The sequence below is a fragment of the Arachis ipaensis genome, chromosome B6 (assembly GCF_059453495.1).
Source record: "Arachis ipaensis isolate K30076 ecotype BB chromosome B6, ASM5945349v1, whole genome shotgun sequence".
Lineage (NCBI taxonomy): Eukaryota > Viridiplantae > Streptophyta > Magnoliopsida > Fabales > Fabaceae > Arachis > Arachis ipaensis.
Window position 1 is genome coordinate 1,772,956 of NC_142441.1, and position 14,946 is coordinate 1,787,901.

The 14,946-nt window shown below is 36.9% G+C and overlaps 2 protein-coding genes and 1 non-coding gene across 6 annotated transcripts; 2 read left to right on the top strand and 1 right to left on the bottom strand.

Moving 5' to 3' along the window:
• Window positions 1–338: 338 nt before the first annotated feature.
• Window positions 339–5,082, top strand: LOC107645215 (uncharacterized). 4 transcript variants are annotated; one of them, XM_088490183.1, is made up of 3 exons: window positions 339–1,780; window positions 2,639–3,474; window positions 3,574–5,082. In XM_088490183.1, the coding sequence occupies exon 1, from the start codon at window positions 1,054–1,056 to the stop codon at window positions 1,699–1,701; it is 648 nt and encodes a 215-aa protein (XP_088346309.1). In that variant the 5' UTR covers window positions 339–1,053; the 3' UTR covers window positions 1,702–1,780; window positions 2,639–3,474; window positions 3,574–5,082. The 4 variants fall into 4 exon arrangements, with proteins under 4 accessions (XP_088346309.1, XP_088346310.1, XP_088346313.1 ...); XM_088490184.1 differs by having other exon boundaries at window positions 2,639–2,683; XM_088490187.1 differs by having other exon boundaries at window positions 4,729–4,939.
• On the bottom strand, window positions 461–694 carry LOC107645218 (RNase MRP). The gene has a single exon (XR_015886310.1). It is a non-coding gene; the product is annotated as an RNase MRP (transcript).
• Window positions 5,083–10,186: 5,104 nt separating the features above from the next.
• LOC107645214 (calcium-transporting ATPase 12, plasma membrane-type) lies at window positions 10,187–13,894 on the top strand. The gene has a single exon (XM_016349188.3). The coding sequence runs from the start codon at window positions 10,277–10,279 to the stop codon at window positions 13,466–13,468; it is 3,192 nt and encodes a 1,063-aa protein (XP_016204674.1). The 5' UTR covers window positions 10,187–10,276; the 3' UTR covers window positions 13,469–13,894.
• Window positions 13,895–14,946: the final 1,052 nt, after the last annotated feature.

Below are 14,946 nucleotides of genomic sequence, written 5' to 3' on the forward strand. Positions count from 1 at the left end.
ATCTTTGCAGCACTGAGAAGCATAGCAACATGAGCATCATGACCGCATGCATGCATCTTCCCTTGCACTTTAGTCGTGTGCTCCCATTCCACCAGTTCCTAAGGTACACATATCCCAAACATAAAAAAACAACGAATATAATTGGAAAAGACGACGACTTGATTTTGACTAAAACTTGAAGACGTTTTTGGCCCAAAAAAGGAAGGACAAACCCGGATAAAATTCATAATCCTCTTTTTTTTTTCCCCCCAAAAAAAGGAAAAATTGTTGACGTCAAAACCATTCAACAAACACATGGTGAGCAAAGATATGAGAGAGAGACTAAGAGATGAAAGCTACTAGTCTAGTTGAGAACCTGCATAGGGAGAGCAACCATGTCGGCTATAATTACAACAAAAAGAGGCTTTTTTGTTCCTATGAAGGCAATAATACTTGTTAACGCAACTTGTAAAAAATGGTGGATCACAAGGTTGTAAGCCCCGTTCTGTTGGTCGCAGCACTTTGATGACCTACGCGGATCACTGTAAGTTTGGCCAGGTGCTTCGGCGACAAATTGATGGCTCCACACTTGTCTCAGCCAATCTGCCAGCGCGAAGGTTACTCGTTGCCGAGCCTGCATCTCTGCAGAAATTGGCCCGGGGACTTTCCTGAGCCATGCACATTGCTATGGCCCAACCACGTTAACCTGTGATCCAGTTACACTTACCCAGAGGATTCGAAATATATAACTATGATAAATCTCTGATCGTTTCCCGATGTGGGACTGACTAACTAAACCCTTTGATATCATCAAACACCACATAGAATTTCAAATTCCCAGTGGAGGAGTGGAAAAAGGAATAAAATATATTAGGAGAGGCCTTTTGTGTTTAAGTTCAACTTACTTACCATTAACAAATTCTGCTTCTCGAACTGATCCATTGTTAATGCCACACACACACAGACATTGTTCACCAAACCCTGAATTTAAGTTTATCTGCATTCATAATTTGAGTTCCTATTTTTTCACCTCTTATCCCCAAATCCAAAACCATCCGAACCCTAAACCTCTCAATGCCAACAGCAGCGGCAAGGGATTCACCTTCAGCCAACAATCTCGACGACTACTCGGCTTCCTCAACAGTCATCACCTTCGACCGCCCCATCCCGTTGCTCCGAGGCCCGTTACCCGCGGGCCCATCGGACCACCCGTCGTTGGGCCCGAACGTCTTGGCTTTCCGCGACGCGCGTGCCTGGGCCTCCGCGTACAGATCCTGCGAGCTCAAGATTGTTCAGCAGTGCGAGGAAGGGGCGAGGATCGGGTGCGCCATCAGTTCCTCCAGCCGGTGCAAGCCTCCATGGTGGAAGGCTCTGCTTGGTTCCAAACCCTCCGATTTGAAGGAGCGAGAGCTCTGCGAGGAGCGTGAGATGGCGAATTGCTTCGCTGAAGCTAAGGAGAAGTGTGTTGAGTTTGCAAAAGACAAGTGCTTGGTTCCTTTCAGGGACGCGCGGATTAGGGTCAAGGAAAGGGGTTTTGATTCGAAGCGAGCTGGGAGATTGATTCACTGGGCGTCATTGCCGGAGAGGACGTTTCGGGTGATCAGTGCACTGGGTTTTGATGCTGAATTGGGAGTGACAAATCGCAGGGCTGGTGAGTTGGCGAGATATGATGATTGTGTGAAGTGTATTTTGGGTGAGCAGGAACAAAGTGTTGAAAACTGAAACTTGGATTTTGAAAGAGGAAGCACATCCAGCATGGTTTTGTCAAATGCATGTTTTGTAATATTGTTTAATGCAGGAGGTAGCATTTCCAACCCTTGACTTTGATCCTATTTATTGGATTAAGATATCCCGGTTGCCTTTGAGATGTGTTTTCATGCTAGTATATGTATGTCGATATGCGTGTTTGTGGTGTAAGCACAATGGAGAATGGGAGATGTAGGAATCCTTAGAATCTAAGATCTCCACTGTCATGGTTATTCTATTTATATGTTTACATTGGGCATCATTTACTTGAAATGTCTAGCATGAACCGTGAAATTCCAGGAATAATTGTCAAATCTGGTGTTCTTTAAAAGAACTCTAGGAAAATGGAGAAAAAATTACTGAAAAGTTGGAAAACTCCACAATATTTACAACTCATTTACAAAAGAAAACAAAATCTACAAAGAATCTTTCTATCATAAAATATTTGAAAGATATGTGAAAAGAGAGGTGAGTCCTCACTCAATTATAAGGATGTGAGAGTGAGAGGAAGCATTTTAGTGATGAAGTATAGGCTATTAATTTGTTATTCTTGTTGTTATAGCAGTGCACTATGAGCACCCTTTGTTCATTTATTTGCATTAAATCAATCTCATGCAATGAGTGGTATTATCTTTCACAGTCCTAGACACTATTTTGTGGTTTCCATTTACATAGAAAGAAATCGTATTCAGCAACTTTTTGACAAATGCCTTTCACCATTCCTAGCATTCATATGCATGAAATATCAAAATTCAAATGTATTGGAGTAGAGTATTTTTTTATGCCTTGCTTAGGCAGTTAACATAACGCTGTTCTGAGTACAACTTTTGAGTTTTATTGTCTGACTAGATTGTAGAAGATCTTAAGAAGCACTTGGATTTGTAGTAACTTATTCCTTCGTTGGCTTGTGCAGAAGTTCAGGTTGTTGCCATCTCGCAAAGCTTGATCAAGTATTCAGGTTTTACACTCTTATTTTAAAACTGTTTTGGAATTTTCTTTGATGGTTAATACACAAACATGTTTTATGGTCATGGAGTCATGACCAGAAAATGCACTTTAGTCCTATCTATTGTTAACTGTATAAGGTTTTGTAGATGTCACCTGTTCAGTTAGAAGCTAGCCTTTGAATTCTGGAGTCTACATCAATTTAATCTGATAACTAAATCCACTAGGTTTTTCCCTTTTACCATACCATTCTTTTTTTAATGTTCAGCTAGCTTTTTACTATGAGTTCTACGGTTCAACCACAATATATTTCCCCTTTATTTTATTTTATTTTATTTTATTTTTCTCGTTGTTTTGCATGTTTGGGTTCTGATGTTGAAGGATTATGAAGAGTATGTTCAATCTAAATAGTTGGATTAACTCGTTGAGTCAAAATTATTGGTACCGTCTCTAGTTTGCTTCTGCTTGTATGATGATTATCTATACCTATTATCTAGAGGATTGAGGGTGTTTGTGTTTATTAACTTTGTTTGGTCTCTCTCACAATTTTATTTTGTACTATAATTCTGAAGTGGTTGTCGAACTTGATCCCTTCAAGTTACACTCCTTACGGATTCTTTAACCATTGAGCTATAATTCTTTTTGTGTTTGTCGTATGATATAAAAAATTCAAAGCGGTCCAATAAGTGGTGCCTATTGGACGCTAGTGGTTTTAATGGAGATGTTAAAATATGTTTCCTCTAAGCTACTTTGGAATAGCTCAAATGTTTAGAGACAAGTGGGTTGAAGTCTCAGGTTTATCATGTAAGTATATCAATAAAATGCTCTGGGGTAGAATGTTGGTTGAAAATGTGGTGGTGCCTTAGTTCTCTTTTTTTTTTTTTTTTTTTTTAATTGGGACAGGGTGGTACCTTCTGTTTGTTCTGCTTGTTATGGCCAAATCTTTGCTGACTTAATTCAACCGATGCAGTCCAGAGTGAAATTTAAACTTCTGTTCTATGTCATACCCTCATACACCAATTGTGAGTGCCACACATTGTAGATCGAGGCCTGTTTTGTTGACCTATTCTATCTTAAAGTACATATTTTTGTTTGTTCCTCCTTGCCTTGCTTCAAATGGGGCTATATCAACTGTTACCTTCTAATCTTATCTATTTGTGTTTGATGTGTTTGTGTTTGCTCATGGAAACATCAAAAAAGGAGGAAGTAACTCCCCTTGAACCTTTGCTCTCACACAGAAGTAGCTCCCTAACATATTATTTTATATTTAGCTAAGATTTTCCTGTGTTTTGCTTGTTGCTACACTTTTGTTGATATTATGTGAATTTGTTTATTGGTGCTAGAAAAAGAGGGGCATTTGGCAAGCAATTTCTCCATAATTAATCTTACGGTGGTTGTTAGAGGATGGAGAAATGAAATACTTTAGGGGTTTTAGACTCACTTTTCCCTTTAAAGACAAAGTTCAATTCAACATGGTAGTCTATAAGTTATTTAAATGTGTATAATATCTTATTTTTGTTTATTCCTTCATTACTCGTTTATTGAATCTTCCTAAAGAACGAAGAAAAATACGCATTTCTCCCCAAAATTCTTTACTTTTCTTGCCAACTTCCAAACATTTGTCCATTGGTGTGAGAGAGAAATTAAGTTGAGATTTAAGTGTGTGGTTAGTAGGAGTACTAGGTGGGAAACATAGAGCCATGGAAAATTTCTGAAGTTGATTCTCGGTGGATAATGGAGACAATGAGATGATTGTAAAATTTTAAGACAAAATGGCCAGAAACAACAATGTTCATTTTGCTTATACTTCAAATGCCCTATATAGAGGATTGATTAGAAAAAAATATTTCTTTTGTGCTAGTAGTTAGTATTTTTATGCAAATTTCTATAAATTTAATTGCGCTACTTCCTGGGCGACTCAGTTGCTGAAATTAACGGTTTATGATGTGCCCTACAATTATTAAAACAAAGACTTGGTCATTGTGGAAAGGGTTGCCTACTTGCCTTCACATCTTTTTCTTTTATTTTTAATGAACGAATTGCCTTCACATCTTTCAGGGCTGTCGACTTGGAAGGTGCTGCGAAGTTTCAGTGATGGCCCTCCAGGAATTTATAATGCTTTTAGGGCCCAGTTGAGTTCACTTCTCCATTCTAATTCAAAAGAATGTTATTTCACACTACTTAAAAGTAGGGGTGTTCAATTCAAATTAAACCGCTCATCTAATCCAATCTAAATCGAAAACCGATTAAAACCGTACTAATTCGGATTTGATTGGATTCTATTTTTTACAAACCGTTGGATCGGATCGAATTTCGGATCTACTTTTCATAACTGATCCAATCTAATCCAAACTGCACAATGTGTTATAATATTATTATTTTATTATTATATTTACAATTATATTTATAACATGTTCAATTGTTTATACATTTTTATATTATTCATATATTATTATTATTTAATAAATATTTTATGTTCAAAATATTATTTATTTATTTATTTATTTTAACTAACCTATAATTTTATTTCTATTGTTATGTTATCGTTGGCTTTTTAATATATTGTTGAGACTTGTTATGTCATTGTTGATTACTTAAAATTTGATGTTGAGACTTGTTATATGTATTTAATTTTTTTTAATTTATAAAACCGCAAATCCAATCCAATCCAAACCGCTTGAAATTAGATCGGATCAGATTGAATTTTTTTTTAAAAGCATCCAATTCAAACCGCACCGCAAATAAAATTAGTGTTCGGATCGGATGAGTTTTTTACTCAAAACCGATCTAAACCGCACTGCGAACACCCTACTTAAAAGGCCATTTTGATAAAATTTTGACACTCAAAAATTACAATATTTATATTTAGTAAATTTTAATAAGTATATGATTGTTTTTTAATTTACTGAACATAGAGTGAGGTGTTTGTGTGTTTTTTAAAAGTATAAATATCTTTTTAAAAGAATTTTATCAAATCGAACCTAAGGGATGAATTATTTAAATTAATAATCATTTTATCACACTTAAATTTTATTGTGATTCATATTTTAGTACTAAAATTCTCATAATTGTTTACTCTTAAAACTTATAGGGTCCAAAATCCAAATAGATGGAAACTCAGGTGCAGTTGACTTCATGTTAAGTCGATTTCATGTGAAGTTAATAGCTGAAAACCGTTAGATGATTTGACTGATTTGACTAAATTTTCATCAAATGACTCTCAGCTATCAACTTCACGTTAAGTCGACTGCACCTGAATTTTTACCGTCCAAATATCATATTTCCCAAAATTACCGGAAAGTTTCATTTGATAGGTATGGGTCAACATATGAAAAGTCAACACTGTTACGACTGACGAAGTTACTAGGTAGTTTCCAATGTTAATGACGAGAAAGAAATAGAAGCACGATTCATGGGGCGTGATTGACCACTAACACCTTTTCCATTGGCGTTATCAACGTACGTATGAAACCTGCTCCCTCTCTTGTTCGTCACAGTTGGAAAGTACGAAGAAAATATAAACCTAACCATACCATACCCTGTGACACTGAATAAGTTTAGAAGCAAATTGGAAGGAGGAAAACCACAAGGTTGGTCTACACTCTAAAATCTAAATATAAATAATGTGTTGGTAACTTGTCAAGATTTGGCGTGTGGTCTGCACAAACATTTATAGATTCTGAGTAATGGATTAAAATTAAACATATAACCGCATGCATAGTTATCAAATCCGGACTGGACAGTTTGACCGAAAAACTGATGAACCAGATCCTTAATCGGTCTGGGTTAAATGTCTAACTGTTTTCGCATTAACCCGTAAAAAACCGGTCTATCCGCACTAGAGGTGTGTATGGGCCGGGTGAAACCGGGTTTGATGTGACCCAGACCCGACCCGAAATATATACCGGGTTTATTTGTTAGATCCAAACCCGACCCTAGACCCGATGAAACCTATACACTTTTGGGCCACGATTATACCGGGTGAAAACCGGGCCGTTAACATTATATTACCTTGATACCTTCTTGTAAGTTAGCATGTAAAAATATCCAAATTTCCAAGACTCCAACCATTATTTGACATGGTAAAATTCACTTAGAAAAATATAATAAGAAGTAACTCTTCTCTAAAATTAAAGTATAACCATAATCAATACTAATATTGCCTAATAACACCAAATATTTAAATCAATACAAATAACACAAAATTATGCATTAGTCTAAAGTCTTATGCATTTTAAACATAAAACATTAACTTATAGTCTTATATATAATGACTAATAACACAAAATATTAAGATTTACAATACTTAAATTTCACATAATAATAGCCATCATCCATCACTAATAACACAAAATATTAATTGTGTATGATGACCGGGCCACCGGGCCGATTTCGGGTGACCCGAGCTATGACCCGGACCCGACCCGAAATAATGACCGGGTCTACTTTTGAGACCCATACCCGGTCCTAGACCCGATGAAATCACATCAAATTAGCCCCTAAAGTGCTCGGGACCGGGCCGGGCCGGGCCATGCACACCCCTAATCTGCACTGAACCCGACAAACCCGGGCAGAATTGGTCCAGTTGGCCCAGTCGGGTCAATGTAACCCGCGCACCTCCACGTGCACCATTAGTTCGCGGGTTCACAATAGAAGATAGCTTTTTGTAGTATTATTTCAAAAAGCACACTTCAGTGGATTCGATGTTGGATCCTTTCAATGGAAAACCGGTGAATCGGATCCTTAACCGATCCGGGTTAAATGTCTAACCGTTTCCGCAATTAACCCGTAGAAAACCGGTCTATCCGCATTGAACCGAACAAACCCGGGCAGAACCGGTCAAGTTGGCTCGTTCGGATCAATGTAACCCGCGCACCTCCACGTGCACCATCAGTTCGCGGGTTCACAATAGAAGATAGCTTTTTGTAGTATTATTTCAAAAAGCATCCAATGGATTCGATATTGAATCCTTTCAATGAAAAATCGGTGAATCGGATCCTTAACCGGTCCGGGTTAAATGTCTAACCGTTTCCGCAATTAACCCATAGAAAATCAGTCTATCCGCACTGAACCGGACAAATTCGAACAGAACCGGTCAAATTAACCCGATCGGATCAATGTAACCCGTGCACCTTCACGTGCACCATCAGTTCGTGGGTTCACAATAGAAAATAGCTTTTTATGGTATTATTTCAAAAAGCACACTCAAGTGGCTTCAATGTTGGATCCTTTCAATGTACTGCCTGAGTCATCCACTAGGCTAGTGGTTCTCTTACAAGTAAGTATGCTAATAATTATATATATATAATAAACCATTACCTTTTGTTTACCACACATTTATCATCTTAAAAAAACTAATAATTATATCATATTAAAATAATAAAATTTAAATAATATAAAATATTATTTTTATTCTTCAATAATAATATTGTATTTATTTATTTTCATAATTCAATTTTGATATATTGACATTATAAAATATTTTACACAATTATCCTATTATATCTATTATTTTAAATAACCATTCATACAATTAAATATATAAGATAATTATTTTTACTGACGTAGTGTTATTAATATACTTGTAAAGACATACATTTTAAATTTTAATTTTTAACTCTAATTTATTTTTATAATTTTATATTTTTATTTAATTGTGACCGGGTCAACCGGATAAATCAGTGATCCACCGATTGAACTAGTAACCGGGTGACCCAATTGTATATGGGTTCGGGTTTGATAACTATGCCCGCATGTAAGCATGGTGCTTTTCCGCTTGTTATTTTTTATGTGGGAGAGAGAAGTGTATAACAAGAAGCTGTGAGCAGAAGTGTGTTTCACATTGGTATGGGATGTACAAATCGGAGGCACCGATTTGTTTGTTTTATTTTTTTTTCAAACAAACAATCACAAATCGGACGGTCCGATTTGTGAATTCGAAAATTAAAAAATTTTTAATGTTGAAATCGGACCGTCCGATTTTTATTTTAAAAAAAAATAAAAAATAAAAAATACAAAACGAACCCTCCGATTTGTAGTTTATTTTTTTCTCCAAACAAATCGGACCCTCCGATTTGTAATTTATTTTTCTCTTCAAACAAATCAGACGGTCCGATTTGAATAAAACACCATATAAAAAAAAACACCTAATCTTCTAATAATAATGTATTACACATATATTAAAACAATATAAAAAAAATTAGCCGTGCTTTTCTTGATGGAAACTTTGTTGTTGTTTTAGTTGACCCTGGCCAGGCTAAGTTGATTTTAGATTCTGTCCTTATTTGTTGTAATGAAGTATCCCATGTAGCCGGTCTGAAACCAGCCGCAAAATTTGATTAAGTCATTTACTTTGCATCATGTGTCTTATGGTATTGGTGGTCCATACTCCATACAGTAAGCAACAGCATAGCTGCATATGTATTAATAAACAAATACATGATGGTGACTGATTTTTGAGATATACGTATCTGAATAAATGGGTTATTTACTAAAAAATTTAGTATTTTATTTTCTCTTGTAATTTAAGAACAAAAGTGTATAAAATATTTGAGGGTTGGCAATTTTTGTCGCCTCAACTTTGTCATTATCATCTGTATGAACGAAAAATTCTACTCGCATATCCTGACTCAGCCAGGACTCATGCTATCAATCTGAGAATCTGAGAAACTTTAATTACATTCGAAAGGATCAAAATGGAACATTTGGATCAAAACCATCGTACCACCTAGGCTTTTGCGAATACGATGTAATTATATTATACAAGTTAGGAGGATCCCCTTAACAAGAACTTTCACACTGTAGCTTACCTTTTCCCACATCTATGGTGTAGTTGCCTAGCTGGCATTATTTTTTTTTTTTTCCAATTCCCAAGTCCTAAGATGTTCGGTAGGACTCCCCATTACTTGGGTGAATAAACATGAGAATTAATACTCCTCTGGATTTTTTTAATCCAGCAAAGATGCAACAGTTTTTAAAAAAGTGAAAACTCAGATACAGTGAAACCATCTAAGGGCTCTCACCTATCAACTTTATGTGAAGTCGACTGCATCTGAGTTTTTACCTTTTTAAAAAGGGAAAAGTATATTTTTTGTTTATGAAATTTGGTAAAAGTTTTAAAAATACTCCTAAGTTTTATTTTGTTTTAATTTTATCTCAAAAGTTTTCGATTTGCATCAAATATACTCTCGAAGGATAAATTTTTAAAAAATTTAAGATCAATCTAACAATAATGCATGAAAAATATGCTTGATTTGCTTATGTTGAGGGTTGTTCTTATGAAATTGTTGTTGAATTGGTCTTAAATTTTTTGAAAAATTAGCCGTCAAAGATATATTTGATGCAAATCAAAAACTTTTAGGACAAAATTGAAATAAAATAAAATTTAAAAATATTTTTAAAATTTTTGTCAAACTTCAAAAACAAAAAATATACTTTACCCTTTGAAAAACTAGAATAATAAGTAGTCCAATAATTTGGACATATAAAGTAATAAACAGAAGTTGACAATGAAGTTTTCCATGTTGTTCCGCGAAGTTTACATGGAAATTAACACACTATCGAGCATATCTACATCCAGATCCCTATTTAAGACCTTATATATCTCATGTTCAGAATGAAGTTCTTTCATAGCAGTGTTAGTTATAACTTTTTATCCTTTTTTTTTTTATTTCTAATTCTGCTGTCACAATCCATAACTGTAACCATAACCATAACCATGTCGAGCTCCAGCAGCCATAATCTAAATGCTACTCCACTCTTCTTTGACCTCGCCAACTCCTTTACCAGACTCACTTCTCCCCCATTAACCTCACCAAAACAACGCTGGCGTTTCGCCTATACCAAAATCTATTCTGGAAGAGTCTTTCTGTCCCTTGCGGAAGAGATCATCTCCAAAAGAAATCACAATCGATTCCTTCTTCGTGATGATATAATCGAGCCTCTGGTTCACTGCAACAATTTCTTGCTGGTTGTTCCTGATGATGCTGATAAATCCAAGCTTCTTAACATGGTTAAGGACAGAAGCTTGGACTCTCTTGCTTCCTTTGGAGGCGTGGAGGCTGTAGCTTATATCATTGGAACTGTTCCATCGAAGGGAATTGACGAGAAAGAAGAAGAAATTGCCAAGCGTCGCGATATCTTTGGCTCCAACACTTACCCTCGTCCGCCGCCAAAAGGACTCCTCCACTTTGTTCTTGAAGCCTTCAATGACACCACAATAATCATCCTTCTTGTTTGCGCCGGCCTTTCTCTCGGCTTTGGAATCAAACAGCACGGTGCAGGGGAAGGTTGGTATGAAGGTGGAAGCATATTCGTGGCGGTGTTGTTGGTGGTTGTTGTAAGCTCAGTCAGCAACTTGAGGCAGGAGAGGCAGTTTCACAAGCTGTCCAAGATTAGCAGTGACATCAAGGTCGATGTTGTGAGGAATGGAAGGCCGCAACAGATTTCGATTTTCGACGTTCTTGTGGGAGATATCGTTTCACTCAAGATTGGGGATCAAGTTCCCGCTGATGGATTGTTCATATCAGGTCATTCCCTTCATGTTGATGAATCGAGCATGACAGGGGAGAGTGATCATGTCGAAATTGAGCCGTTAAATAGTCCTTTCTTGTTGTCCGGCGCCAAAGTGGTCGACGGTTATGCAACAATGATGGTGACGTCCGTCGGAACTAACACGGCGTGGGGACAGCTGATGAGCACGGTATCAAGAGGTGACACGGAGGAGAGGACGCCGTTGCAGGCGCGTCTCGATAGCTTGACTACATCGATAGGAAAAGTAGGCCTCTCGGTTGCACTCCTTGTGTTTGTTGTAATGCTTATTCGTTATTTTACTGGAAACACCAGCAGTGACGACGGTTATACAGAGTTCAAGAAAGGTAGTACTGATTTGAATGATGTGTTCAATGCTGTTGTGAAGATAATTGCGGTTGCAGTCACCATTGTGGTCGTGGCGATCCCTGAAGGATTGCCATTGGCTGTCACTCTCACCTTGGCTTATTCCATGAAGAGAATGATGGCAGATCAGGCTATGGTGAGGAAACTCTCTGCTTGCGAAACTATGGGGTCGGCAACGGTTATATGCACTGATAAAACTGGGACTCTGACTCTCAATGAGATGAGAGTGAACAAGTTCTGGTTAGGCCTTGAAAACATCATTGAGAATTATTCCAATGCAATGGCCAAGAGAGTTGTGGAATTGTTCCACCAGGGAATAGGCCTCAATACAACTGGCAGTGTATATAAGCCTTTGCCGGAATCCGGGCCTGAAATCTCTGGTAGCCCTACAGAGAAAGCTATTCTCTTGTGGGCTGTGTCAGATTTAAGCATGGACATGGATGGACTAAAGCAGAAACATGAGATCATCCATGTTGAAACGTTTAACTCGGAGAAGAAACGAAGCGGGGTAGCAGTAAGGAAGAAGAGTGACAATACAGTACATGTACATTGGAAAGGTGCTGCTGAGATGATACTTGCAATGTGTTCTAACTACATTGATTGTAATGGCACAGAGAAGTCCCTTGGTGAAAAAGAACGGGATGAAATTGAGAAAATAATTCAGGGAATGGCAGCTAGTAGCCTAAGATGCATTGCTTTTGCTCACATTGAAATCGACTACAGCGATGATAAGCTACTAAGAGAAGATGGCTTGACATTGCTAGGAATCGTCGGCCTTAAGGATCCATGCCGGCCGGAAGTCAAGAAGGCTGTGGAAACTTGCAAGTATGCAGGTGTTGATATCAAGATGATCACCGGAGATAACTTATTCACGGCAAAGGCAATAGCAACAGAATGTGGAATACTAGACCTTAGTGATGATGTAGCCAAGGGACAAGTGGTGGAAGGTGAGGAATTTCGGAACTACACGGAGGAAGAGAGAATGGAGAAAGTAGATGATATTCGAGTGATGGCGAGATCTTCTCCTTTGGACAAACATTTGATGGTGCAATGTTTAAGAAAGAAAGGCCATGTAGTTGCAGTCACAGGAGATGGCACCAACGATGCGCCTGCGCTAAAAGAAGCTGATATTGGACTTTCTATGGGAATCCAAGGCACTGAAGTTGCCAAGGAAAGTTCTGACATTGTTATCTTGGATGACAACTTCAATTCTGTTGCAACGGTTTTAAGGTGGGGAAGATGTGTATATAACAATATACAGAAATTTATCCAATTTCAACTAACAGTGAATGTTGCAGCACTTGTGATAAATTTTATAGCTGCAGTTTCTGCTGGTGATGTTCCCTTAACAACAGTTCAACTTCTATGGGTTAATCTCATTATGGATACTCTAGGTGCTCTGGCCCTGGCCACGGAACGGCCTACAAAGGAGTTAATGGAGAAACGGCCGGTGGGGCGAACCGAGCCGCTTATCACTAACATTATGTGGAGAAACCTTTTACCTCAAGCTTTGTATCAGATTGCAGTCTTATTGGTTTTCCAATTCAAAGGGAAGGCAATATTCAATGTAGATGAGAAGGTAAAGAACACACTAATTTTCAATACTTTTGTTCTGTGCCAAGTTTTCAACGAGTTCAACTCTAGGAGTATGGAGAAACAAAATGTGTTCAGAGGCATTCACAAAAACCACTTGTTCCTTGGAATTGTTGGGATTACAATTGTTCTTCAAATTGCAATGGTGGAATTCCTGAGGAAGTTTGCTGATACAGAGAGATTAACATGGATTCAATGGGGATATTGTGTTTTATTTGCAGCTTTTTCATGGCCACTGGCTTGGTTTGTAAAGTTCATTCCTGTTTCAGATAAGCCATTTTTCAGCTTCAAGATTAAGCGGTCTTTTTAGTTTTCAGAATGAGGAATCTTAAATTCCAAAGCATCTTGGAAACTAACTATATATCCATAATCCATGTTGAGGTATACTACATATTGAAATTCAATATCCTTTATGTTTAAATCATAAGAGGATCTTGAATTTCTGTATGTCTTGTACTCCTTCTATCCATAAATAATTCTCTCTTTTTGTGGATAGAAAGTACCTCAATATTATATATTTAGTCTTCCAAAATACCTGGAATTTTAGGATTTCTCATAGCACACACACCACCCACTTTATGGCAAGTTGGAAATAAGTTAAATTTAGGGGGTGGGAACTAGGATTGAAATGACAAATCTAAACGCTAATAATGACTTCATGTACCAGTTAGTTTTAAAATTTATACAATGATGATGTTTGTATTATCTTGATTAAAATGTACTACATTTATTATCATGAAAATTTGGTACATTTTTAGATTAAACTATTTAAACACATTGACCGAGATTGAAACAAGAGCTAAAACGCGTTAAGGGTGATGCGATGTCACAACCAATCCCAACGTAAATAAATGAGGTTTGTATGTATTTCTGGCAATACATTTGATGAAAGCTTTCTTTAAATGTTTTGTCCCTCCACTAATCACTCATATGCTTGTGTGTTATGCAGAAATATAAATTGATTTTGGGAGTATTCAGCGTGGACCAACGAGAAAAGAACGAAGCAGAGTCTTCATCGATATGATTCGTTCATTCATTCTATTAGGTGAAGCTAATGGCACTTTGTTTAATTTATTTGCTTTAGTTATAATAATAATAAAAATATGGTTTCTTAGGTGCAGACGGCAAAGAAAGTTTCAATGGTTTTCTAGGTGAAAAGTCAACAACTCAACGTGATGGGAATTATCACGAAATTCCCTTTTGTTTTCTTTTCTTTAATCTTTTTGAAAATTCTATTAGCTCAACTCTCAAGTAATTAACAGTGCCAAACAGTAGGGGTGTTATCGGTTCGGTTTGATTTGGTTTTGGACTAAAAATCAACCGAACTGATATGTTCGGTTCCTATAGACATACAACCGTTTGGTTTGTTGCTTTTACAATAATTGAACCGAATTGAACCGAACCAACAGTGATTTGGTTCAGTCAGTTTTTTTGGTTTTTAATTTTTAATGAGAAGAATATGAATCACAATAATTAGAGGTTTAAAATAGTCAATAAACTGAAATAATAAGAGTAAAACATTGAAATGGTTAGAGGTTGAAGATTTTTGTTGTTAGATTAAAGGTTAAAATGGTTAAAACATTAAAATTTAAGCATATCTTCAGTTCGGTTCGGTTCAGTTCGATTTTTATCGAGCCAACCGAAAACCGAACCAAATCGATCGATTTTGTCAGAAAAAAACCGATTTTTTCGATTTTCAAATTGGTTATTGTAATTTTCGGTTCAATTTTACGGTAATTTTCAGTCCGGTTCGGTAGCTTACACCCCTACCAAACAGAATGATGCAGC